General features: G+C 40.9%; 3 protein-coding genes across 7 annotated transcripts in view; all 3 read left to right on the forward strand.

Moving 5' to 3' along the window:
* Positions 1-4,753, forward strand: part of arhgap46a (Rho GTPase activating protein 46a) — a 30,892-nt gene extending 26,139 nt beyond the window's left edge. For both annotated transcript variants that reach the window (XM_069678915.1, XM_069678916.1), the window contains exons 6-10: positions 592-665; positions 966-1,165; positions 1,792-1,883; positions 1,982-2,151; positions 3,181-4,753. In XM_069678915.1, the coding sequence (XP_069535016.1) occupies positions 592-665; positions 966-1,165; positions 1,792-1,883; positions 1,982-2,151; positions 3,181-3,375 (731 nt within the window). In that variant the 3' untranslated portion in view covers positions 3,376-4,753. The remainder of the gene's footprint in view (positions 1-591; positions 666-965; positions 1,166-1,791; positions 1,884-1,981; positions 2,152-3,180) is intronic.
* Positions 4,754-7,554: 2,801 nt separating this feature from the next.
* On the forward strand, positions 7,555-21,914 carry phf20a (PHD finger protein 20, a). 3 transcript variants are annotated; one of them, XM_069678576.1, is made up of 17 exons: positions 7,555-7,673; positions 9,566-9,672; positions 10,272-10,443; positions 11,239-11,323; positions 11,824-11,900; positions 12,036-12,624; positions 12,772-12,822; positions 12,924-13,193; positions 13,458-13,652; positions 13,804-13,899; positions 14,507-14,662; positions 16,814-16,995; positions 17,084-17,183; positions 17,857-18,052; positions 18,200-18,641; positions 19,742-19,922; positions 20,557-21,914. In XM_069678576.1, the coding sequence occupies exons 2-17, from the start codon at positions 9,590-9,592 to the stop codon at positions 20,697-20,699; spliced, it is 3,018 nt and encodes a 1,005-aa protein (XP_069534677.1). In that variant the 5' UTR covers positions 7,555-7,673; positions 9,566-9,589; the 3' UTR covers positions 20,700-21,914. The 3 variants fall into 3 exon arrangements, with proteins under 3 accessions (XP_069534677.1, XP_069534680.1, XP_069534679.1); XM_069678578.1 differs by lacking the exon at positions 7,555-7,673 and adding an exon at positions 8,690-8,749; XM_069678579.1 differs by lacking the exon at positions 14,507-14,662.
* Positions 21,915-22,961: 1,047 nt separating this feature from the next.
* The window catches only part of ndrg3a (ndrg family member 3a), a 34,851-nt gene continuing 32,766 nt past the window's right edge, over positions 22,962-25,046 (forward strand). For both annotated transcript variants that reach the window (XM_069677672.1, XM_069677673.1), the window contains exon 1: positions 22,962-23,100. The gene's annotated coding sequence lies outside the window, so the exon portion shown is untranslated. The remainder of the gene's footprint in view (positions 23,101-25,046) is intronic.

A 25,046-nucleotide genomic window follows, 5' to 3' on the forward strand; every position in this document is an offset into this window, starting at 1 on the left:
TTGTTGCTTTTTTGTTTAAGGACTGGAGGTGTACAGAATGTTGATGTTTTTAGGGACAGATTGGGTTCTTTTGCAGCATGTGTCTCTTGAAGTACACCCCATCCGCAAAATACCACGTTCCCCTAATGCAGTTAACTTCTGAAATAGATCTACAGTAGTTTAGAGCAGGTAGCGGACAGGGAGCCTCTGTGTTTCTCATTCTCTTCAGAGCCCTTCATGTCTGTGTGCGCTGATGAATCACCTGAACGTTGAACGTTGTCTCTCACGCTTTTGTTTAACAGCACTAAATCTTCCCTCAGCCTGACAGTTTAGCTGGGCCTGCTTTAATCCCCAAAGGCCAGATTCACACCGTCAACATGTCTCTCCAATTACCACTGCCTGCTTCTCTTTACACTACTTGACATCTGTTGGAAAAACAGCTCTGTTTGCCTTGTTTGTGGGAGAAGAATATAAATAATGTATTATTTTCAGAGTTCAGCGATGCTTGAGGGTTTTTACTCGGAGTGATAAAAAAAAGTGTGCATATTGTCTCTTGTGGAGTTTGGTGTCATGTTTCTAAGTCCTGAATTTGCCTCTTCTGTCAACCTTCAGGTCTGCCTATTAGCACATATGCTAAGTTCTGCCATCGGAAACTGCAGAAGGTGGCAATCACCGGGGGCAAAAAGGTAAGCTAGAGGAATAAAAAAAGTTAGGCTTTAGATGTTACATTTACTCAGTATCACAAATCTGTCACTCTCCCATGATAAAAATAGTATCGGTTGGAAAGTCATGATTCGCATTTGAGTCATCGTAGATACTGTCACTGAGAGACATAATTACAGGCGCAGAACACAGTTGCAGGTACAGACATAAACACAGACATAGTCATAGTAGTGCAGCTGCAGACACAACCATGATTAGTATCATAGTCCCTGACTTACCCAGGTAGTAAATCATCCTCCGTTCTTTACCTCTCACCCCTCCAGGGTCTACGTAAGCCCACCTTGGAGGAGATCGACCACAGTAGGCGGGCCATCGTCACCCCCTCTCTGTTCGGCAGTTCTCTGGAGGAGGTGATGGAGAGGCAGAGCGAGCTCTTCCCAGACAGGAAACTGCCCTGGGTGCAGGTTCAGCTTTCCCAGTATGTTCTTGCTCTGGGCGGGGCTCAGACAGAGGGCATCTTCAGGTAAGACTGAACACTACCAATTACATGCCACGACTTGAGCAGTGTGAGAGAGGTGGAGTGTAGGAAAATATAAGGGGATCATATGTACTGTATGTGTGTACGAAGAGTTTGTATAAACAAATGTGTGTGGTCTCCTATATCCCTGTACTGCGAAGTAGGCTCTCCCTGTGTTCAGTACACATAACAGGCAGCAGAACAAACACAGCCCTGCTTTACTCCTGAGACCAACTCTGTTTAATTTGATACTTTATAATATGTGTTTACATTACTGCTTAAGCTTACAAGCACGTGGGAGCCTCACAACTGTGTGTTTGTGTAGTTTTTTTCTCTTCAAATGTAATACTGTAGCATCTAGGTTTGTTTAGAGACGTGTTCCCTTTTGGTTTCGCTCCTCCTTTGGGACTTTCCTGAACACTGGGCCGTTTGGCTATATGTCTGTTTTTGTTTTGTTCTAAAGAAGTGTTGCAAACAAAGAACACGGTACTTTCAGCCACCAGGCCACATTTGAAGCCAACTGTGTGTGCAAGACAAATGGGTATGCCGCAGGGCATGGAAAATTTGAAATGATAGAGTTAGGGGTCCCTCTAGTGGCTACTGAATCTAACTGACATGCTTTTTTATTTCAGAGTGCCCGGAGACATTGATGAAGTGAACGCGCTGAAGCTCCAAGTGGACCAGTGGAGGATCCCAGAGAATCTCTCTGACCCCAACGTTCCCGGTGAGGATACATGTATTTTGTGTAAAGCCTCTGGCTCTGAGCGTGTGTGTATATGTTTGGTGTGAATATTTAAACTAATGGTATGTCTGTCTCATCAGCCTCTCTGATGAAGCTGTGGTATCGGGAGCTGGAGGAACCTCTCATTCCAATGAACTTCTACAAGCAGTGTGTCAATAACTGTGATGACCCTGTGGCGGCCATCGCTGTGGTTCAGTCTCTGCCTGAGCTCAACCGGCTGGTCCTCTGCTACTTCATCCACTTCCTGCAGGTAACTATTATGTTAACACAGATTAATAATCCCCTCAAACACAGCGGTAACTAAAACCATTTTCCCACTGTCAAAAAAACCACTAACACCCGCTAACAATCTTTTTTGCTTAATAGGAAAGGCTACAATCGGCATTTAGAGCCGGCTTAAATGACTCTGCAGTAGACCGGGGTAATTATTGTCTCGGCTCCGATCGGCATTGATGGGAGCACAAAACCCGGGTTGACACGCTAATTTCTGCCCCCGTTCCGGCGCGATGCTATGCTCTGTCAGTAACTTCTGCAGATCCTTGTCATCTCAGTTACAAATTCTGCCCATGTCCGTCCAAGCAGCGCTCGAACATCGTTCCAAATTTGTCAGCACCGAGATTGATACACAGACTGAATGAATAATAGATACAATAAAGACCTAACCACCTTAACATCTTCACTGTTTACTAACCCTGTTTCGGTTAGTTTGACGTCAGACGGCGACAGGAAAAAAGCAGTATACTCTACTGGCAATGGGAAAAGAGACAATCGGCATCTATAAGCGGGTCTAACTGGGTCTGAAAAACCCATGTCAACGAGCTAATTTCGGTGGGAAAAGGGTATAATTTACCAGGGTCCCAATCTCAATACCACCATCATGACTACAGCTTTACAAACCTAAGCCCGAATCCTGTTTGCTTTATTTTAACAAAAAGGCTGTCTTACCTTTGTAACAGACACACAATCTGTTTCTATTTTATGCAAATTAGAATACTTTCTTTATTGTTATTTCTACCTACTACCGGATACTTTGATAGATAAAAAAACGTACCCCTACAAATATAGCCAAAGTAATAAGAAAAAAAAAATAATTCAAAACTCAAACTGAACCCTCCCCTGAAAACCATCAACTGATTAAAAATGTAATATTAAAACCATTTATTTAAGCTCTTAGATAACCAAATATGACTCATACATGACTCTCTGCAGGTCAAAGGTCAGTCTGTACACTCAGCCTTGCTCAACGCTTTCTCTCTTGTTCCATCCTGATTACCTCTAGGTATTTGCTCAGCCATCCAATGTGGCTATAACTAAGATGGATGTGAACAACCTGGCCATGGTGATGGCCCCCAACTGCCTTCGATGCCAATCAGACGATCCACGGATCATCTTTGAGAACACGCGAAAGGAGATGTCCTTCCTGAGGATGCTCATCGTTCACCTGGACACCTGTTTCATCGAAGGGGTTGTGTAGACACTGTAGGCCAAAGAGGCCACCTGGGGTGCTGAGTCAGCCCACCAGCTCCTCCAGTTACACATTTACCATCATGCATAAACACTGTTTCTTGTTCAGACCACACTGGAAACTCTTGAGGGGATATATTACACCTCTTACAACACAAGGGGTGTGAAACAGCTTGGACTTTGGACCCTTATTCTCACTTGCTTTCTTACTGAAAGACAAAAAACATCACCTTAGGTTTCACTGTTTTTCATACTAAAATCCAGTGTCTCACATGATGACTGTATTTTCTAACTGCTGCATGTGAAAACAGATATACTCCTTCCTTTCTTACTGAATGGGGGGTGCTACAATATAATTGGACAACAGGCTGTGTGGAGTGAGAGTCTGCAAGTATTTACTTAATAAGAAATTAAACAAAAGTAAAATCAGTAGCTCTGCTTTTTTAAAACCGGGTTTCATTTAAGTGTGTGTGCGTGTGTGATTGTCAGAGTGTGAACGAAGACACAGCCTTCTTTTATCATGTACAGAAAAATTGTAATATGAAAAGTAAAAGAACTTTTGTAATTGTCTCTTATTAATAAGCTTGCCTGTGCTGTTTTGAGTAGTTGTACTGTTAGCTGGCCTTGTATTTCATTTTACGAGACACAAGAAGCTGCGCGCAGCAACTATTTTGAGTTCAGAGCTGTCATGTCAAAGCACAAGCTGGAAGGATGTCCAGAAAGGCTCTTTGCAACGGATGGAGGCGATTTCCTGAGGCAATAAATTTGGAATTGCTTTGATTTTACAACTCAAAACACTCAAGTTACACCAGACAAGAGTGTTGTTATTACTGTTTGTAATGCTAGTGATGCGGGAGGTCGGTTATTCAGCTGATAAAACTGTCTCTTTTATTAATAACAAGTCTTTCAATAGGAATTGTGTTCTCTTCTGTTTGGTCTGTATGTTTTCTGGCTCAGGTCTTTTGAAAATAAAAACGGGTGTTGGATGTGATAACTGTACATGGCCTCCCTCACAAATGAACATTTCATTCATCTATCACAATCCCCTGTGCTGAGTATATTTTAAATGTCAAGCACTATGAGAATGTTGATGCATCTTTTGTGTCCCCTCTCAGGCTTTGGCCATGTATATAAATTCTGAGTGTAAATAGTATTAACTCTCCTTAAGTATATTCTAATGATCCACGATAAGGGTGAAGTACAATGTTGCTGTATAGAGCAATAAAAAAGTGTTTTTGTAATTAACTGTTAATTTCTCTGCTGTAACCGCCTGCCTTTTGAACATAGGACTGATCCAAACCACTCTCCATGTGTGTATATGTGTGTTTGCATACCCTCTCGTTATAATATGGAATGGCTGTCCAGAAATAAAGATTTGTTTAATTGTATATTGGATTCCTGTGTTTATGTATAGGGGCATGTTTGCCTTTATTTTGACAGTGGGTTGCAGAGAGGAGACAGGAAATGAGAGGAGTGAGAAAGGGACAACATGTCACAATGACCCCAGGCAGGAAGCTGCGACAGCATGCTTATTATCATTGGAGAATATTTATTTTGCCTCTTAAAAATAATTTAGTCTGTATCACAATACTTTTTAATAAGTTGACAAAATCAGTATCCAATTATGAAAAAAAGGCACCTTGTGCATCTATTTAACAATATAATGTAAATAAACCTAAATGTGATCAATAGACATAGAAGGCAGGGAACAGCTGAATATCTATATTTTTACACCAATTAAAATAAGTGAGGTCATCATGTGACAATAATGAGTTAAGGGATCTAAATGTTACCTCAGAACATTGGTTTGATTGATCGATCATCATGAGGACTTTGGTCAAAAATGTTGTCACATGAAAATTAAATTATAATCTAAGGATTAAAAAAATATTTGTTTACTTAGCTCAACGTTTTACACCTCCATTTTATTATTTATTTGGCTACATTGACTGATTTTTGTATATTTAATTGTTATGTGCATAGTTTAAAGGGTTTATTACTGACAACATCCCTAAAACAATGATACATTTTTTCACTTAGATCCTAAAAGGGTGGCAACTGTTCAATTTAGGTGTAAATCACAGGTTCACTTCAAATAATAAATAAATGATGGATAGATTAGTGAGCTTATAGAAAAAACTTGAAAACCATCCAAGAATGTATCTCAGTTAAAACTGAAGTCCTTTTATGGCCTGAATGAATGGGGTGGTTTCATTTTGATTGGATTGAAAGGCCTTTTTACCCACTAAACTGTGCATAGAACCTATTACAAATTAATAGGTAGTATACTATATAGTGCATTAACTGATCTTTTTAAAAAAATCTTATTCCACTTAGGTTCAGTGACTGTAAGAGTATGACTATAAAATACCTTTTTACTTATTTTTATTCCACTTCTGTGTTTATTGATCTGCACCAAACACCAAGTCAAATTTCTTGTGTGTGTGAGTAAACCTACTTGGCAATAAACTTGATTCTGATTCTGAAGTTAAAAAAATCCTAAATATATCAAAATAGATAAACAAATGTAGTCTTAAATAGATTGCTCAAGATTTATAAACCTAATATAACTGTGTTGTTTTGAGTGAATATCTAAGAATCTCTTTTGCAGTTTGCATTTCTCAATCCATCAGGCCTCAAAAAGAGTACGCTTGCAATTTGTAAGGGTACATTTGTCTCTGTCTTTTGGCATAGCTAAAGAGTGATCTCATGTCAGCATTAGACACACAACATGCAGAAGGATTTTTAGTGTATTTGGTAATTGGTAATTAAAGTCTAACACCTTTGGAACTGAGCAGGTGAAAGGGTTGACAAACAAAGCTCTTTCTCAACTTTTATGCGCATCACTGCACAAACCTGCCACCTGAGCATCTGTCACTTTGTAGCAATCACATACCTGTCTGCCACTGGTGAAACACTGGCCGGGTACTGTAACCATGACAGCAGAGTTAGAGGACCTCTGACCTTAGCATGCGCGGAAGTTACAGAAAACAGAGACATGAGGAAAAACAAACAAATGACAGCTTTTTTCAAAAAGCACGTCCAGTGAAAGAAGACATGGAAATGGCAGGTGGTATTTTCAGACATCCTTACTTCAAAACTGTCAGCCATAAACCAAAACAGCAACTTGAAATATGAACATTTGTTTGGAAAACCACTGTAGTGTTATAAAGACTTAGAGTGTGAAGTACTTTTTCTTTATTGTAGCCTACTGTGTATTCACAAGGTGCATCATTTCTTATTTTCCGGCTTAAATTAACTTTATACTCAAATATATTAATTGCAGCCAGCTGGGGGTAGACTGTAGCAGTCTGTGGGATCTTGGATTGGGAACAGGAGGGTGGCAAGTTCAAGTCCTGGTAGCTGGTAGCTGGAGAGGTGCAAGCTCCTTTCCTGGGCTCCGTCGAGGTGTCCTTGAGCAAGGCACCGAATTCCCCACTGCTCAGGGCGCATGTCCAAGTGCAGCCCTCTCAGTCTGACATCTCTCCATTAGTGCATTTCCATTGAGGCCTGTTTGTGCATGTGTGTATTTTGAGCCTATGTTTTTGTAGCATGTTTGTAAAAACAGAGTGAAAACATTGAATTTCCCCTCTGGGATAAATAAAGTATAGCTTTTTCTTCTTCTTCTTCTCCCATTAAAAAAAAGAAAAAAAAGAAATTAAGTCTATTTGTTTGACTAGATAGATAGATAGATAGATAGATAGATAGATAGATATTCTGAAATGGTGGACAAACTGAAAGCCACAACCAGTGTACTGAGTTCAGCTTGGTAAACATCCACTCCTGTAAACAAACAGTAGTTGTTTTGGATGAACAGAGGGTGGAGCTATAGCCTATGCCCAGTTATCTGTAGAAAGGTGAAAACTATGACTTGTAATTTGCTAAGGGCCTTCCCACATTTACTGGATTCAGGTAAAACAGTAATACGTTATAATGTTGGCCTCCTTCTGATGAATGTGACCGACCCAAATATTAGTTTGTGTGTTTAAAGTGTTGTTTAATAACTTCATTGGAAATATGATGAAATTGCTTAGGTATATATACGGTGACGTGTTTATGCAAATACTTAAACATGACATAAAAGCAAACAATTTATTCAGCAATTTTAAGCTGGTAAATAATAATTACTTGTAGACGTCGGCGCATGCGCAGTGGCGCGCCACACTGCCCGCGCCGGTGGAGAATGCAACTGGGAGAAATTCAACTGCGTGATCTGGACCAGACAGGCGGAGGCGGCGGTACCTACAATTTAAAGGGATTACACTGCACATTTTTCACAAAACCGGACCAATAGTGACCGGAAAACAGGTAGGAAGTTTTCTCCCCTCTCGCTTCAGAGTTTATAATCCAAATTAACATCGTGAATGCGGTCTGTTTGGTAGATGTATCAACAGCGTAGATGGCATGGTGCCGCATGTCGGCTTTTTGAGTTCAAAACAAACGTCACGAATTGGGTAATAAAATTTCATGTCTCTTGATTTCGTTATTCTCTTTATTATATTTCCGGCGTCTTATTTGTTTGTCGTAGGCTTTTCCACTGGGTGTGTTAAAATGGCTCTGTTCTTCGTCCGCTGGAGAAGTTTAATGTCTTGCATTTCCACGCCGCTCTTTCGCAGCAGGAAAACTATACAAAGTAGGCCCAGCTCGAGAGGCCCTGAATGGCATTGTGACTGACAGCTGGGTGGCCAATCAAATGCGAGAATCCCACCCATACCAGGTTCTTCCAACCAGTCATTTTTGCCTAATGCGCTGACGTAGTTGATGGTTTCTCTCGCGCTACGCACACTGGTTATAAAACACCGGACAATAAAGTGTTTAGTCATGTAACTTGTTTTGAATGATGAAAATAAGACGACGTGTTATCGATGTTATTTCTTTACGGAATGTGTGCTTGAAACAAATGAGCGCTGGGTGTTGTTTTTGTAATAATATAATTAATATTACAATTCATATATTATATATAATTACATTAATGATTGGAAAATATGTTTCGTGAAACATCACATCTATTGCGATAATGACTATTCGTTTCTTGACTTCTGATGTAAGTATCGCCAACTCTCGGTCTGCGCCCTGTCTGTGTCACCGTCGGCTGTCCTTTCTGTGTAGACAATTAAATACTTAATTTCTTTTTAAAGCTTGCATTTAGCTGTATAGGATATCGTTCGCTTTTTGATCTCGTGTTAGGTGTTTGCCTGCAAAGGATAGATATTCAGAGGGGTCTGTGCCATTGTCTCCTATTGTGTCTATACGTGTGATCGGCTGACAAGAAAACACGTGGGCCGAGCGGTGTAGAGATATCCGGTTTGTAGGTTGCACTGCAACGCTACTACTCCAGATCGTCTCCGCTATGGGGAACCGAGTCAGCTATAACCTGGACAAAAGTAAGCTGTTCTGATATATGATGCTATGTTTAAGCTTGTAATAGCGGGCGCGGATATCTCTATCCGTCCTTTCGATTCCGTACGCTTGACTATAGAGGCGCTGTTAGCGGATGGGTGGTGAAATTTTCTATGCAAGGCACAAAGATGATCATCCTCCACTAAGCCCTACAGCTAAGGGCTATACATCATCAATAAACTACGGGCCTGTATTCGATGGGGCTGCATCGAAAATGATCCAATTTAAGCAACATTTACTGTGTAAATCAGTACAAGCTTGGTGCATGATTGCATAATTTTCTACTCCGCTGGTGGGGGCTTAAAGCAGGAAATGAAAGCTATGGGCACGCTGTCTTAGTCATTTTCCTTTCTTCTGCTTTTGTACCCTGTGTGATAGGGAATAAAAACCAACACTGACATTTAATATTGCTCGTTTTCTAAAAAACGACCCTTAAACCCCCCCATGATGAGAAAATAAAGTGTGAGGTCATTCCTAGACAACCCTACTGTCTCAGCTAGTGATCACTGAACTCGTGGTATTGGTTAAACATTTCACCTGCATTAAAGGGGGCACGGTAGACCATAATAGTTTTCCTTGCTTTACACTTTGCTGCACTGTATTATACTGTGTAATCCGTTTGTGATGACTTGAGGGAGACGAGGCCGACTGCATGATTGTGCGCAAAGACCATGATAATCACATGGTCTATTGTCATTCTTGGACAATCTCTGTTTCTCAGTATTGTACACAAGGTCATATGGCTGTACTTTTGATTGCAAATGTTAGTGATAGATTTGTGTGTGTGTGCATTTGTACAGGAAGTAAGCCTTGATGTGGGCAGTATGAGTAAGACGCCCCCTTCCAGAAGAGGGATTTCATTTGAGGTTGGAGCACAGCTTGAGGCCAGAGACAGCCTCAAAAACTGGTGAGTCACGGCCTCTCTCATTCCTCTCCATCCCTCTGACCATTCACTTCCTTCACTCCCATAAATTCCTGTTCTCTCCTTTCTGGACCTGGGTTAGCTCTTCTCTATGTCTATCAAGCTAAGGATTAAGAAAAGAGTCAAGAAAGCCACTCTACCTTTCATTGCTTCTTTGCTCCTTTGCAAGTGAACAACAGCTGGTGATGGGTGTGTGCTCTCAAGCAGACTTTGACCTGGATTGATAATGAAGGGCATTAACAGTGTAAGCAGCTTGTTTGAAAGGACAAGTAGAGAGTTTTGTATGATATCAAGCTCACCTCCTAAAAGGTTACAAATTGTTACATGAGGTTTTATTTTAATGTTGTACTTAATTTGTAATTGAGAAGTCATCCCATCACACTAAAAACCCAGCAATGCCCCCAGCTAACTATCCTTTCAAGAAGATCAACGTCTCATGATTCATCGTGTTTCTTTAAGTTTTGACATTGTCAGGATTCATTTCCAGTCACTTGCCAACATCTGTTTATGTTTCAGATAAATGATAAGGAACTCAAACCTCTAAATCCCAGAACATAAATATTGTTATTTTCTTTGTCATGTAGGTATGCTGCCAACATAGAGAAGGTTGACTTTGAAGGTGAAAAAGTACTTATCCATTACCGCCAGTGGAGCCACCGTTACGACGAGTGGTTTGACTGGACAAGTCCCTACCTGAGGCCCGTGGAGAGGGTTCAGCTGAGGAGGCAGGGCCTGCAGGACGACGCTCCTCTACCTGTAAGCTGTTGCACAGATGCACTGGGATTTCTGCCACTCTTCTGGGTTATCTTGTGGTCCTCAGTGTATTAAGGATAGAAAGATTCCATATCTGTCTTTCTAAAAATGACAAAAGCTCAAACCTTATAATGGCGTTTTACATTTGCTGAAGTTAAATTACTATCTGATATCTTTACTAGGATGGAAACTTTTGAAGTACCGTAAAATCCGGAATTGCACCCGAATATAACGCACAGTCTGCTTTTGGGGGGTATCCGAGAGGGAAAAAAGGTTTTATATAGTACGTATAGTAGTATGTACAAGTTATGTCAACACTATTTCTATTTATTTTCATTTGAAACACATTCAAAACACACAAATTATATCCTGCCATCTGTTTTCACCATGTCGAGTTTGCAATCCTGCTTGCTACCAGTGGTGTAGTTGAGTTCAGCCTACCGCAAAATTGATAGTTGTGAGGGTGGCGGCTGCACTGGCAGTCATGACGGCGCATGTCCATGACAAAGCTTTTGCTAGATTTTAGCACAATCGTCTGGGTAAAATACCGTAACGCAATAAAATACCTCTCTGTATTTCACACTGGTATATTGGTCGTAGCGGTATATAGGACGCAGCCCACCTTGTAGATTAAAAAAATGTATTAAAAGTGCGTCTTATACACCAAATTTTACGGTATAACATTTTAATACAGACATTACAACAGCTTTGTTAGCATTTAACATCTTGGCATCACTTGAGATTTGGATAATGTTGCTACTTTATTTCTTAGCCCAAATGTCTCCATCCTTTCTCTAGGGCTTTCACGTGAATGACAAGGTCCTCGCCAGCTGGTCAGACTGCCGTTTCTACCCTGCTAAAGTAATTTCTGTCAATAAAGATGGTGGGTTTCAATTTGCTATGAAGTGTTGTATTTGTACAGTTCAAGTTTTGAGTAGAGCTATTTAAGATTGTTTGAATTTATAGATTCATATTAATTCAAAGGTTCAATCTGTTAACTGGTGGAAATGCAAAGTCTGTAATGTAAACTTTTGCTTTTTTTTCAAGAAGGAAATTGTATTTGCTGGCATTCAATAAGAGCAAAATGGCTTTTTCAGCAAAGAGAAACTGGATAGATTGTTTTGATGCACAAGAACAAAACTCTAAATGGGCAATATCTACAAGAACAATGGATCCAAAATGGATTGTAATTGGTGGCTGTACTTGTACACACTCTTAATCTTACCTGAAGTAACCTGCTTTCCTCTATCTTAATGCCCCTCTAAACATAGTTTTATTCAATTAATGTCATTATAAAATAATGCTTTGGCAGCATTCTCATTGTCATGTTCATGTAAATTAAGCATATTTATTGGTTTTGAAGTTCTCATTTATTCCCCTCAGCATCTTACACTGTGAAGTTCTATGATGGTGTTATCCAGACAGTAAAGGGGATACACGTGAAGCCTTTTATTAAAGAGGTAAGTTTTTTTACTTAGCTTGTATTGATACTCCGTGGCAATGTCTATGTATTCTTAATTCTCCATCAATCACATCTTGAGCACTATTTTCTTTGCTTGTTTCCTAAACGATTTCTTTGTGCGACTGAAAAACAGAGAGGTGGAGGAAAATCTCGGTCCACTGAAAGGAACATGGTCAGGAGGGCCCCCAACCGCAGAGAGAGGAGGCCTCAGGAGAATGGAGGTCCCAAGAACAAGCGAGCCAGACGCAGCACCTCCGACCAGGAGGAGGAGAGCAACAGTGAGGATGAGGAGCGGGAAGAAGGGGTGGTTAATGACAGGAACAAGAAGACAAATGGTGAGGTAGAGCCTGCAACCACTATTAAACAGGAAGGAGAAATGTCAGAGCAAGAAGACCAGAACAAGCCCAGGGATCCACAAAAGGGGGCAGGACTCACAAATGGCGTAAAGGCCGAAGAAGATGGTGAGCAGAACCTGGAAAGGTGCCCCGTAAATGGAGAGGTAAAGACGGAGGAGGTGGAAACACAAGGGAGTGGAACAAAGCCATATACAGAATCGCCAAAGCCATACACAGAGTTGAATACTCAGTTGTCAGCACAGTCCGAGCAGGTGTCTGTCACTATGACAACCACAGAATCCAATGGAGATGTGGAGCAGAAGCCAAACGTCCAATCAGAAAGCTCACAGCCTGCAGCAGATGTGCCGCCTCCCCAACCTGTGAAACGTAAGTGTTAATGACTTTAATTTGACTTCCATGGAATCTGCATTATTGTGAAAATGACTGATAAAGTGCAGTCAATATCATATAGCATCTGAGTATACTTTGAAGACTTGTGAAAAGAGATGAATGTCTTTCTTCTGTCTTTGACAGCGGTAAGGAAACAGGGTTTCCACAACCCCAACAGATTCAGCAGAGAACCACGTGAGCACAATTGAATTCATTAATTTAACGAATACAGTCATCCCTTGTTTTCTTAGATGTACTTCCTTTTCACCAGTCATTTATGTTCTTCCTTGTTTTAGTGTACAGAGTGATCAAAAACCAACCTCCCCCCGTCCTGTCCATCAACCTTGACCACAACCCGTTTAAGTGCAGCGCTCCTGGCTGCCCAAAGTCATTCCGTAAGGCCAAGCTGCTGCACTACCACATGAAATACTATCACGGTGAGGAGCAGCCTCCAGAGGGGGAGCGTAGCCCCACCAGGAGCGTCCAGACCAGGGCCTCTGACAAACAGGTTACCGGGACCGGTATGGACGGGCCGAAGAGAAGGCGCACCATCTCTGCTTCTATGCGTGAGTTCCTCTCGTTTGTCTTCTATCCCAATTGACGTTACAGGAAGAGAGTTGTATTAGAAACCTGATCAGCTGCTGCTTCTACAATTCTCAAACCAAATACATGTTATGCAACAACAAAATCAGGACTGTTAATCATGAAACGCTTTAATTACCTATCAAACATTTGTAAAACAAGGCTGCAATGTAAAATTTGCACTTCCAGCCTTGCTTAAATATTATGGCTTTGGGCTTATATTTGCCCTTTTCTTTGAATATTTTTAGACTCTGTTGGAACTGCTGCAGCTCCCCGTGGTGAGGTGAAGGCTGCTGGCAGACGCACATCAGCCCCGCCTTTGGTCAGCACTCAGGGCCATCAGCAGAGGGCACTGCTGAGGGAGAAGAGCAAGGAGAACCAGCTGGACAGGAATGGATGCCTGCAGCACGACAAGGACTCGGACAGGAGTGGCTTTGACATTGGTAAGTATCAGGCTGTAAGAAGGTGGTGTATATTAGGTGTGAGGATGACATCATTCATTAGGTTACATAGTGGCCGTGTTGACCGTGCCCTTTTAAAAGTATTATGTTTGCTTGGCACAGACAAGGTTTAACTCTTGCTACTTAACCCCAGGGTCATTAAAAGACAAACTGAAGGAAAAACCGAAACAGAAGGACTTCCTCCGCATTAAACTCAAGAAGAAGAAGAAGAAAAAGAAGGCCAAGTCTGGTAAGAAGGGGTCCCTGGCATCAGGCCACCTCGCATATCTGCTGCTCTGCATGTGCACTCACTGTTACATTGTGAAAACGAATAGCCTGCAAAGCATTAAGTGCTCCATTCACTCCTCTTGGTGTGGTGGCTGAGCCTTTGTGTGTGGGAGAAGTGTCACATCTGTCGCTGGCCTCTGTCACTCCATTATGCCAATCAAAAAGCTCCAACTCATCTCTGGTACATCGTAGCTTACATTTGCTTTCATGTAGGACAAATCAGACAGAGCTGGTGACATAGAGCTAGGTTTAATTGTAGCACTGATATTGATATATCCAAACACTAATCCAACACTTTTCTCTTATTTCTACTTGTCATTTACATGTCTAGTATGTTTGGCATGCACACAAATGTATAGGTGACCTTCCACTTTGATAACTATAAAAGGCCTGAAACACGGCCTTGTATGGATTTAATAGAATAGATTGTCCCTTCCTGTTTTAAGTCTATTATTTGTCCATTTTCGTTGTGCCACAGTTTGTCACCTCCTGATGGGCGTTTGTTTAGCATTTTTTCAAAGTTGACATTTTGTTCTACGTCTGCTTCCCCCCCTTCCCTGTATTAACAGACTACACAGGTAGTGAGGAGAATATTGACATCTCAGTATTGGGTCTTCCGTCCAAATTGAATTTGCCATTCAAATCCCCCCCCTCACACAATCACAAGCCTGAGGCCTACCCCAGCAGGCCCGGATTCAGCTACTCAGAGCAGATACATGTGGATGGTGGGTATCTCTGTGACGATGTGTGTGCGTGTGTGTGTGAACTAGCTTTTGTGTGTGACTATTCATGGCTTCCTCTCCCCTCCATTTTTCTATTGTTTCTGGATTCAATTCATCATGCTGTTTGTTTAGTTTGGGCTGCATAACACCCGAGTTCTGTACTACCAAGCGAGATAACTTCAGGTGGGCAGGGTTATGAAGGTGGTTCCCTTCTTCCTGGGGTTCATTGCATTGATAGCTTATGCTCTAGCATCACCTGCTCAAGTGCTATTTATGTTTGAGATAACAGATCAATTTGTAAAAAAGCACCGCCCACTGACCAATGCATTGTCTTGGAAAATGGCATCACCATTTGTAGAACATCCTTTTGAACATGCTGCGCGGATATTAAAGTCTGTTAGGGCTGCAAGAGTGTTTGAAGACCTGCAGCCCTTTTGGTTTTCTCTGACAATTTTTAATGAGAGATATAGATCATCTTTAAACAAGGACTGATTAAAACAATACATCCTTTATGTGTACTTTAAAGAAATACAAGTTATGTTATTAACCTGTCCATTTGAAACAGCTGGGGTTGCGACTTAAAGACGAAGGCTTTTACCTGCCTTAAGATTACATTTTAACAACACATCATTACACACATAATCCTGCCCTAATGATGGGTAAATAATGTTATGAGTTTATTAACATGAGGATTCACATGGTTGGTAAATTTCTTTTGACAGCTTTCTTTCTGGCATTTGTCAGGTGTTGTTTCTTGTAGGGATGGGCATTTGAAGGCAATATTCGAATATTCAATAAAAAAAAAAAAATCTGATGTCCGTTTTACCTCACCACAAAAAATAAAGTGTTGCACACTCCTGTAGCCTGTAGCAGACCCATTGTAGGGGCAGAGGTTGTGGCCTCCCCAGAGCCCACGCTCCGCGGGGCCCCTCTCATAATTAGTTTCCCAGGTCTTTTCACATCACGATACTGCTTTCGGTTTGGTGCCGATCTGGTGATGCCAGAAGACGAGGACACGCTCACCGCTGCCTCCACACACACCTGCTTCACCTCAGGGAGATTTCTGCTCGAGCCCCACACGGGCCAAAATAAGCCAGAGACCAACACCAAGCTTTCCACCGTGCGTGCTCATGATGATGCACACTTTCTCTAATACACGCAGAAACACACACAGAACTAAGAGGTACATTTATTATAATCCTCAAACAACCTGTGTCACTGACAATCGTGCCCAAAGACATTAATACACTGGCCTGTGTCCATTACGTACGCACTAGAGAATACAACCATGTGATCCAGCAGCAACAAAAAGTAAATGGACATATACAGCCGACCTTTCTTTGATGGTCAGCACACAGAACTGATTAACATAAGATCCAATCCTGACGGCATCTCTGGGGATGTAAATAATGAATATGTGATTGATGTAGCTAATGAAAAATATTGAATAATCATTAGGCAAAAAAAATCCATAAGCTGCATGTATAGCCGTATACCCACGTCATTTAGAATAAAAGAATATTCAAATATCCATGCCCACCCCCGTTTCTTGTAGCCTTTTAGTCTTTTGATAACATTAACAATAACAATAACAACAACTTTATTGATCCCCAAAGGGAAATTCATTCAAATTCATTTAAAAAAACTTTAAACGTTCTGATGGAGTCTGTAACCCTTTTATGTGAACATGTTCGTGGTTAGATCAGGAAACCCTGGGTCGACTAATGGAGTTCATAACCAGTGTCTTGTACTGCTTAGCGCTCTGACGATTGTTGGTTTAGTGAAGCCAGAAAACAATAAAACATCCTTGGTAAGTTGAACTTGCTTTGTAGGACAGACCTCTGATAATTGTGCTCAAACAATATTGCTCAAACACATCATGACCTGCACATTATTGGACTGGGTGCTGTCACAGAAAAGAGCAATTTTTAACGCTTGGTTGATTGAATCCTGTTCTGTTCTTTGCTTATATGGCTTGCTTCATCATATACTCACTAAAATTCATTAAAGCTCCCGTAGTGCAACACATTTTGTAGAGTTAAGAGATTATATTAATAAATAATGAGCTTGAATTTAATCAACTCCAAACTAATCCTGACAATGTCTGTTATTCCAATAATAAGACAATAGTTTGATACATCCCTGTTACACTAGATGAGGATAGCATCAGCGACTGGTCTACTGACAGCTGTGGCTGGAGCGATGACGACTTCGGGGTGGATTTAGACGTCACCACACCTCCCCTGAGTGTTGACTCTGGTGCTGTGGACACGAGTGACCAAGAGATCGTGCGTTGTATCTGCGAGGTGGAAGAAGAGAATGACTTCATGATTCAGGTGAGCTGGTTTTAAACACTACTTATAGCTCAGCTATTTTTAAAGTAGTGTAAGCTTTTTTTAAAATCTTATAACATCCTTTCCTCAGTGTGAAGACTGTTTGTGCTGGCAACATGGCACCTGCATGGGCCTGCTAGAAGACAACGTTCCAGACAGATACACCTGCTATATTTGCAGAGACCCACCAGGTGAGGAAAAACAACACTACCCCCTTATAGTTTACTGATACTACTTAAAAAAACGTTTACATGCGGTATCCTATAGTTGCCCCGCCATTGACGCCTGTGGTAAGCTGGGCCCAGGGTATGCTTCCAGTTATAGAAAGCAAGAGACAGAATTGGAGGAGGAGAGTCAGAAATTATAATTCAGATAAACTCCTATTAATTTGACTCCCTCAATAGCATTAAATAGAGGAACTGCTGAATGTTTACATATTGTCTATTGCCTTATTATAAGAAAAAATTAAAACCAAAAATTAGCTGTAACAATTGTACCCTGGCCTGAATACTGCTGAGCATATCCAGGATTTGCAGGAACATAGACCTTAAAAATACAGGCTTATAAATAGGAAAGGAAATAATACTGTTTTCCAAATCCGCACTAACACTGTTACGCTGCATGACCAAGCAAGAAACACATAGCGTGCACCAAGCTATAGCTGCTTTGCATTTGTGTTTTACTGCAGCTTGGTGTGTGCGCGTGTGTGCATTGTTTTTGCATATAGATTCTCCAGCTCCTAAGAAGTGCCATCTATAATTCACTTAGTCCAAGCTTTTGACTTGCAGATCCTTTTTGTAAAGCATATCTCAACAGGTTATTTCAATTGGTAACATTTAATTGCAAATTGTTCATCATTCCCAGGTCAGAGGCAGAGTCTGCGCTACTGGTATGATCGTGAGTGGTTGAGCAATGGTCACATGTATGGCCTCTCTTTCCTGGAAGAGAACTACTCCCACCAAAATGCCAAGAAGATCACCACCACCCACCAGCTGCTGGGAGATGTGCACCATGTGGTAGAGATCCTCAATGGACTGCAGCTCAAGATGAGCGTCCTACAGTGAGTACAATAGAACTGCATGAAGAGACTTGGGGGTGTTTTTCTGTCAGCTACTGAAGTTAAATGAAAAATGGATCATCTGAGAAATGATTGTTGTCCTGGGGCATTTTAACAGAACCAACACAGCTGTTCTATCATGCCTTTCAGGAACAATACTCACCCTGACTTGCAGCTGTGGCGGCAGCCCTGGAAGCACTTGGAGAGGTCACGAATCAGCTCTGATTCGTGTCGTGGCAGTGACGCAGCTCCGTCTCCTGTGACTCCCGATGAGGACATGAGCCGAGGCGAAATTTTAATGTCCAATGCTCTGGAAAAATTGAGTCGGGCTGCTACTGCAGCCACCTCCTCTTCGTCCTGCTCTTCCTCCCCCTTCCCATCCTTCCAGGACTCTTACATTACCAGTGAACATTGCTACCAGAAACCGCGGGCGTATTACCCAGCGGTGGAGCAGAGGCTGGTCGTTGAGACCCGACAGGGCTCAGAGCTGGAGGACAGCATGAGAAGCACTGAGGAACTGTTGGAGCGTGAGCAGCGCTACGGAAGCCTGCTGGAGACAGACAAGCCCAAGTCAACAGGCACCAGTAACAAGGTGAGGCTTTATTCCATAACAGAGGTAGATGTTTATAAAGTACAGCCAGAGTTTTCATGTTGGTGCAGTCAAGTCAGTGTTAACACTACCAATAGGAATGTGTTTTCTCCTTTGTAAAATCAAGTTTTATCATTAACATTAAAAATAATGAAAGTACGCTCCTGGAAATGAAAACAGGATTGATGTAGGGTAACTAATTCAAGGAACTAGACAGCAGTGATGGTCAGGATGCCATTGGCAAACATTTTGAGAAATAGCGATCCATTCTAAGCCTTGGCCTTAAATAGCGAAGCCATAAGCAAAATGATTACATATTGAATTTTGTTTTTGTTTTAAAGTAGCTTGAATTTCTGAGTGTGGATGAACAAGTAACCAGTGACTTGCTGGAGTAACTGTTGAGGGATCTGTGAACATGACAACAGCTACACTAAGGGTATTTTCTATACCATGAATTGAGGGTCAACAAATTACCTAATAACACTTAGCATTCAAGTTCTGTAGTGTCTCATTTAAGACAAACACAAAACTTAACACAACGTTGAGCCCTGAATGATCAATAGTAAAATTGTCAGTTTGGTCAGTCAAATGGTATTAGAATACTACAGTAATGATGATCTCATGGACAGTTGCCATAAAGAATGAAGAAATGGCCTCGATGAGGATTGTCAGAACGCCTTAATGTTGCAGTTGGTTGCAAAATACGGCACCAGTTGCAGAACTGATCTTAAACTATTCACGATTCTGTATTTAAAGTGATTAAAACAGCTGAATGGACTTACTCAGTTTTACAAAGCCTAACGTTTTACTTGTTTCCTGCTTTAAGTAGAACAGGGATCACATTTTTTAGGGAATTTATTACATTTAAAATGTTCCTTGAGACTTGCATTACACAGTTTTGATTATGGAGTTGTCAACAGAAAATCTAGAAGGTGTCAAAGCAACATTACATCTTAGCTGCTCAAGGGTTAAAAGGTTTTAACATGTTGGTTGTTTAACCTGTGTGCATCAGAATTTTGCATCAATTTGTCTAAAAGCTTTTGTAAAATGAGGTCATATTGGAATGAAAATCTTGTCTAACAATTTTAACTCAACGTCTCTAGGCCTCGATGGGAGGCTCTTGGTCCCAGGCTGAGACGAGGGAAGAGGGTGGAAGAGATGCTGGAGAGGCTGTAGATAACAGCAAGCAGCATCAGCAGAGGCAGATCAACTTGCTGGATCACATTGATGCAGTCCAGGACGAGGTCTCACACAGGATGGACTTCATTGAGAGGGAGCTCGACGGTAAGACCTGTGGGGGCATTGACTCAGAAACTGTAAGATTTCTTGCGCAAAATGATCATAAGTTTAAAAATGTTAAGATGACAACTGCCTATATCAGTGGTCCCTTAGTTTATAAAGTTAGCTTATGTTAGCAGTCAACTGTTACATGTTAGTAGCATTGTATAAAGTGTCTATCCAACTCGGGATTCTGTAAAATCATTAAAAAGGTGAGACCACAATGCATTGGTGAGACCGGGTAATAATTTGACTTTGAAGATGTACTATTATTGCTATGGAGCATGTTAGCCTTTGCTGAGTCTAACTTTGCAGCCATGTTTTACTTCCTTCAGAGGTAAGGTAGGAAATACAACAGAGTGCAAAGATATTGATTTCTACATTACACTTAAAGTAGAGAAAATGCTTTAATGAGGCTTGGCATATTGTTATTGCTGATTAATATACCAGCTGGTTGGTCAAGCACAGACCTTCTATGTGCAAGCAAAGTGTCACTCGGTGTTGAGCACTAAATGTAAACACATTTGCTTTTTAATGATGCATTAAACTACACAACAGCCTAGAGACTTTGGGGTAAAATAAACTTGTCATGTTTTCCCATATCCTCACATCTGGTTCTCCTTCTGATTGTCCTCCTCAGTGCTGGAGAGCTGGCTGGACTACACAGGGGAGCTGGAGCCTCCTGAACCCCTGGCTCGTCTGCCTCAGCTCAAACACCGCATGAAACGGCTGCTGACACAGCTGGGCAAGGTGCAGCAGATTGCTCTGTACAGCTCCACATGAGGGCGCCAGAAAGCAGAAGCAGCTTCAGATCCTATGCAGCATGCAGAAAGAGTGCAGCTGGGGAAGCTCAGTGGGCTCTGGCTGCAAAGATAACAATATTAATGCAAGTGCAAGACTCGGATTGTTCAGCACGTTCCCTCTGACCTGACATCTGCTGCTGTTTCTCCTTTTTAAAGGTTGTGTGTGATGGAATCCAATGCTACAGCCAGACAGTGTCATATACGAATATTTATATGAACATTTATGGAAAGTCGGCATCTTAAATCAGGATTAAACACAAAAAGTAACCTCGTAAATGCAGGAGAAAATCCTTAGGACCAGATTACACTTCTATGGTTCCCATGCAACTTTTACCTTTTGAATGCCTTTTGTATGAAGCTACTGCTTAAGGTTGCCCTGTCTCTCTCAGTACACAGTGCTTTACATGCAGAAGCTTTATAATCAAAATTGCAATCGAGTTCCTGAACCTACACAGCCTCTTTGCAATAGATTTTTGAACGTGTTTTCAAATGGTCTCTGTTTTTGCGTTAAAATGTCCCAAAGTTCAGTTTTTGTCACTTGTCATGCCATACTGCATTAAAACTCTCACTTTAAAGTGTTGACAGTCAGTAACTTGAACACATCCGGTATGTAACAGCACTGTATAAGCAGTTTCTATAAATACTTTGTTCTGTTTTTGACCTACTCATGGGTTTGTTTTATACTACACTGTGAAGTTATTTTTGTCTGGAATCAAAGGCACCTCCTTTTCAGTTTCAGACAGTGTCAAGTGTGATTTTTGTTTTGTCTTAACCATAATTCTTCTTTCCTTAAAGTCCTCATCAGTGTACTTGTTTTATCAGTTAATCTTTTTATGTCAGTACCGTATCCCTTACTTCAATTTACTCTTTGCATTGTTGTTGCTGTAGCACTTGACTTATGATTCGCTGAAAACTGTAATGTGTATTTGTCTTTCCTTAACCTAGCTTCTTGTACGTAAGTTACAAATACTACTTAGACTTGAACATTTCTTTTTTTCGGTTGTTTCATCTGTTTATTTACAGTATTTTGGTTGTAAATATGTTAATCAAAAATGTGCTGTTTATTGAAAACATTCTCCAAATTCAGATATTGTATGCTTCTGTACTGTAAGTGTCTGGCTTAGAAGCAGGGAAATGTCAAAAACAATGCAAACAGATTTGCTGGTACATAAATAAACTCATTGTTATTACTCACTATGGACATGTTCTTGGCTATTTTCTCATTGTGTTTTTGACAAGAAGAATTGTCCTAGTCATCCTATCTATCCGGCTGGCGTTTACACTGCCAGTAAAGTCAACGGCTGTGTCATTCAGAGTTTGATGTAACATGTTTCCTTTGCAGCTGATTTATGCTCTTACACAATCAGATTGAAATTGGGGGTAGGGGTATGAAGGCATGGGCTTGTGACTAAGTGTTTACAGAACTAGTAGAACCTGCGCTAAAGGCTTTTGTTTTTGTGCTGAGGTTCCACTGAGCAAGGTATTCAGCTTCATACTTTCCAATGGAGCTAGTAGGAGAACTATATGAACAAGAGGGACTTTTCTGAGGAAAAAAAACAGACTGCGTGCATACTTTCATGTGATATGATTTTATTGGATGGCCGATTTGTGCAGTTACATAATCTGATTGAAATAGAAACTTGATGGGAATTCTAATCGGTTAATCTCCAAAATTTGAGCCAGCGTCATGTGGTGACAGAGCAGGGAAAATCATATTATAATTCACGACAAGAGTGTCAGGCCAACATGTTCATCTCCTGATGTAAGGGCTCTGGATTATGCTGTTACCAAAGATTGAATACATATATATATATATATAGATATATGTATGTGTGTGTGTGTGTGTGTGTGTGTGTGTATATATATATATATATATATATATATATATATATATATATATATATATATATATTCTCACCTCCCTCTCACTCAAAGTGGACCTTTACTCACAGGAATGCGCTGTATGCCCCTTTTACCCCTAAGACTAAGCAGCTTTTGGATAATGGTCTACAGAGGAAAACCGGTCCAGCGAGTCCATTTCAAACACACTCAACTTGCCTGCTGTAAAGACAGTGTCTTTTTTTCCCCCTCGAGCCTGATGATCAGAGTCTCGTTTTCATTATTTTGTAGCAGAGTGAGACCTCTTGCCGACTCCGCCTTTCTGTGGTGTGCACCGCCTCCTCTCATTGGCTCCTCGTCGTGTCTGCGACGCAGCGTGTAGTTCCGCCCAGAGTCACATCGAAATACTAGTTGAAGCAGAGGAAGCGGCAGGCAGGCGACGTGTATTTTGTGCACTTCTTTTTACATATTACCCCTGATATTCAACAATATACCCGGATAAGATTTGACTGGACCCACCGGACACTTATTTTACCGACGAGGTAAGCCTCACATCCGTGTTTCCGCGGTAACGTTTTCCAATTTTCCATTTGCAGATGTTCCCGATGCCACAGGAGATTATCACAGCTCGTTGGATTTCCCAACCTGTTCACGTTGCTGTCTTTATACATAACCGTTTGTTTTTGTTATTGCTGTAAGAAACAACAGCTAACCTCATTTATCTAAATACAACACATTTTAAAACACCCGGCGAAGCAACACCTCCACTTAAATGAGCGCGAGCACAGCGGCTCAGTTAGAAAAACTGCAGCTCAATTGAGTTCATCGCTGCTCCTCTGAACAGTGATGCGACATATCGGCTACTTCACACCGTATCCTCATCTTGTCTTTTAGGAAGCTAGAAGAAGTCTGTTTTCGGTCAGATTAAGTTCCTGTTAAATGATAACTCAGGTTCTGGCTATTTATGGCACAATAGGGCCTGTTACTATGCGTTACATTTTAATTTACATTGATAAAACAACGAAAGAAGTGTGAGCTGAATAGCTTATAGCTTGGTCGTCCAATACAAATTTTAAATATGAAATCCCTTTAGAAAGAGATAGCCTCTATATTCTAGAGACACAAGGTTTAGGTTATAAACTTATTGTTAAATACAGTAAAATACAACTAGCACGAGGTTTACTTGAGGAATTTATGTACTATTTTCATCAGTATGTCTGGAGTTTGAAGAGGAAACCTTTAACGCTAGCTAAAAGCTCCACAGCTCTGTGTTCAGTGTGTGTCAGTCCCCCATGATGTCACTGTAGATATCACTCTTTATGCTACGTATTTTTACTAACACTGTCCGAGTCTAGACTTGGCAGACCCATAATTATGAATCAGATTAATCACAATGATGTAGCTGCAGATCAGTGTTAAACCATTCAGACACCACATGATGGATGACAATGTCACTGGTGGCCATGCGAAGGTCACACAGGTGGGAAGTGTAAGAAGAAAGGCATCAGGTGTTTTCCCCTTACTATAAATAACCATTGACATCTTGGGGTGTATTTTAAAAGGACACTTTATTCTACAGTTTCCCAGTGAAACTGTCAGGTCCACGGGGATATTTAAGTATTTGTAGTAACTGAAGATTTAAAAATGAAGTAGAAGGTCATTATAACCTTTGTATTAATCACCACAGATGCACTGTGTGTATAGTAAAGCATTGATTTAGGTTTGTGGTAGTTTAATTTTAGTTTGTTTGAGTTTCATGGTGGTGGAGTAAAATTCAGGTGTTCTATCTCCCATAATGCCCTCAACAGTCACGTGGTCTGCATGAATAGAGCTTACACAACAAGCAACAACCAAGCATTTGTTGTCACTCACAACATTGTTGCCAAAGACCGTTGTTTAGAGTGGAAACGCCGATAGATAACAAACCATTAACAGAAAACTTCTTTCTGTAAGTTTATCTGTAAAGCAAACAAATGTTTTAAAAGCAGGAGAAAGAGCTGATAGTGGTCATTCTGAGGTTTTATTACAACACCTGGTTGATTATTACAGTGAAAAACTACTGCCTAACTAATGGGAGTGTCAAAAGTTGTTTATTAAGCCGCACTGCTGCGCTCTCTCTAGGCTCTCATTATCAGCCTGTACTAAAATCTTGAATCATTTCAAATGGGTTTGTGCACTTTATTACAACACTTAGTTTTAAAGCTGCCAGAGGTTTTCATTTTGTTTTCAACCTGAGTGTACTGAGGGAAAACAAACAAAGCATTAAGGCACCAGTACTGTACTTCATATTGAATTAATACTGTTAGTACACGATATAATGTAATTTCAATAAGTCAGCATCAAGAAATGACACCATAAGGCGCCTTTCAGCGTGGATTACAACATAAACATAATTTATCACAGGGATTACAGAGTACATAAAAAGTAAGACTTGCTCTTGTGTAGAAGAGGATTTCCTACAGGAAAAGAAGGGATGAATGTCAGGGTA

Source organism: Semicossyphus pulcher, unplaced genomic scaffold, assembly GCF_022749685.1.
Source record: "Semicossyphus pulcher isolate SPU_LCO1_2020_fin unplaced genomic scaffold, fSemPul1.0.p SCAF_3, whole genome shotgun sequence".
NCBI lineage: Eukaryota > Metazoa > Chordata > Actinopteri > Labriformes > Labridae > Semicossyphus > Semicossyphus pulcher.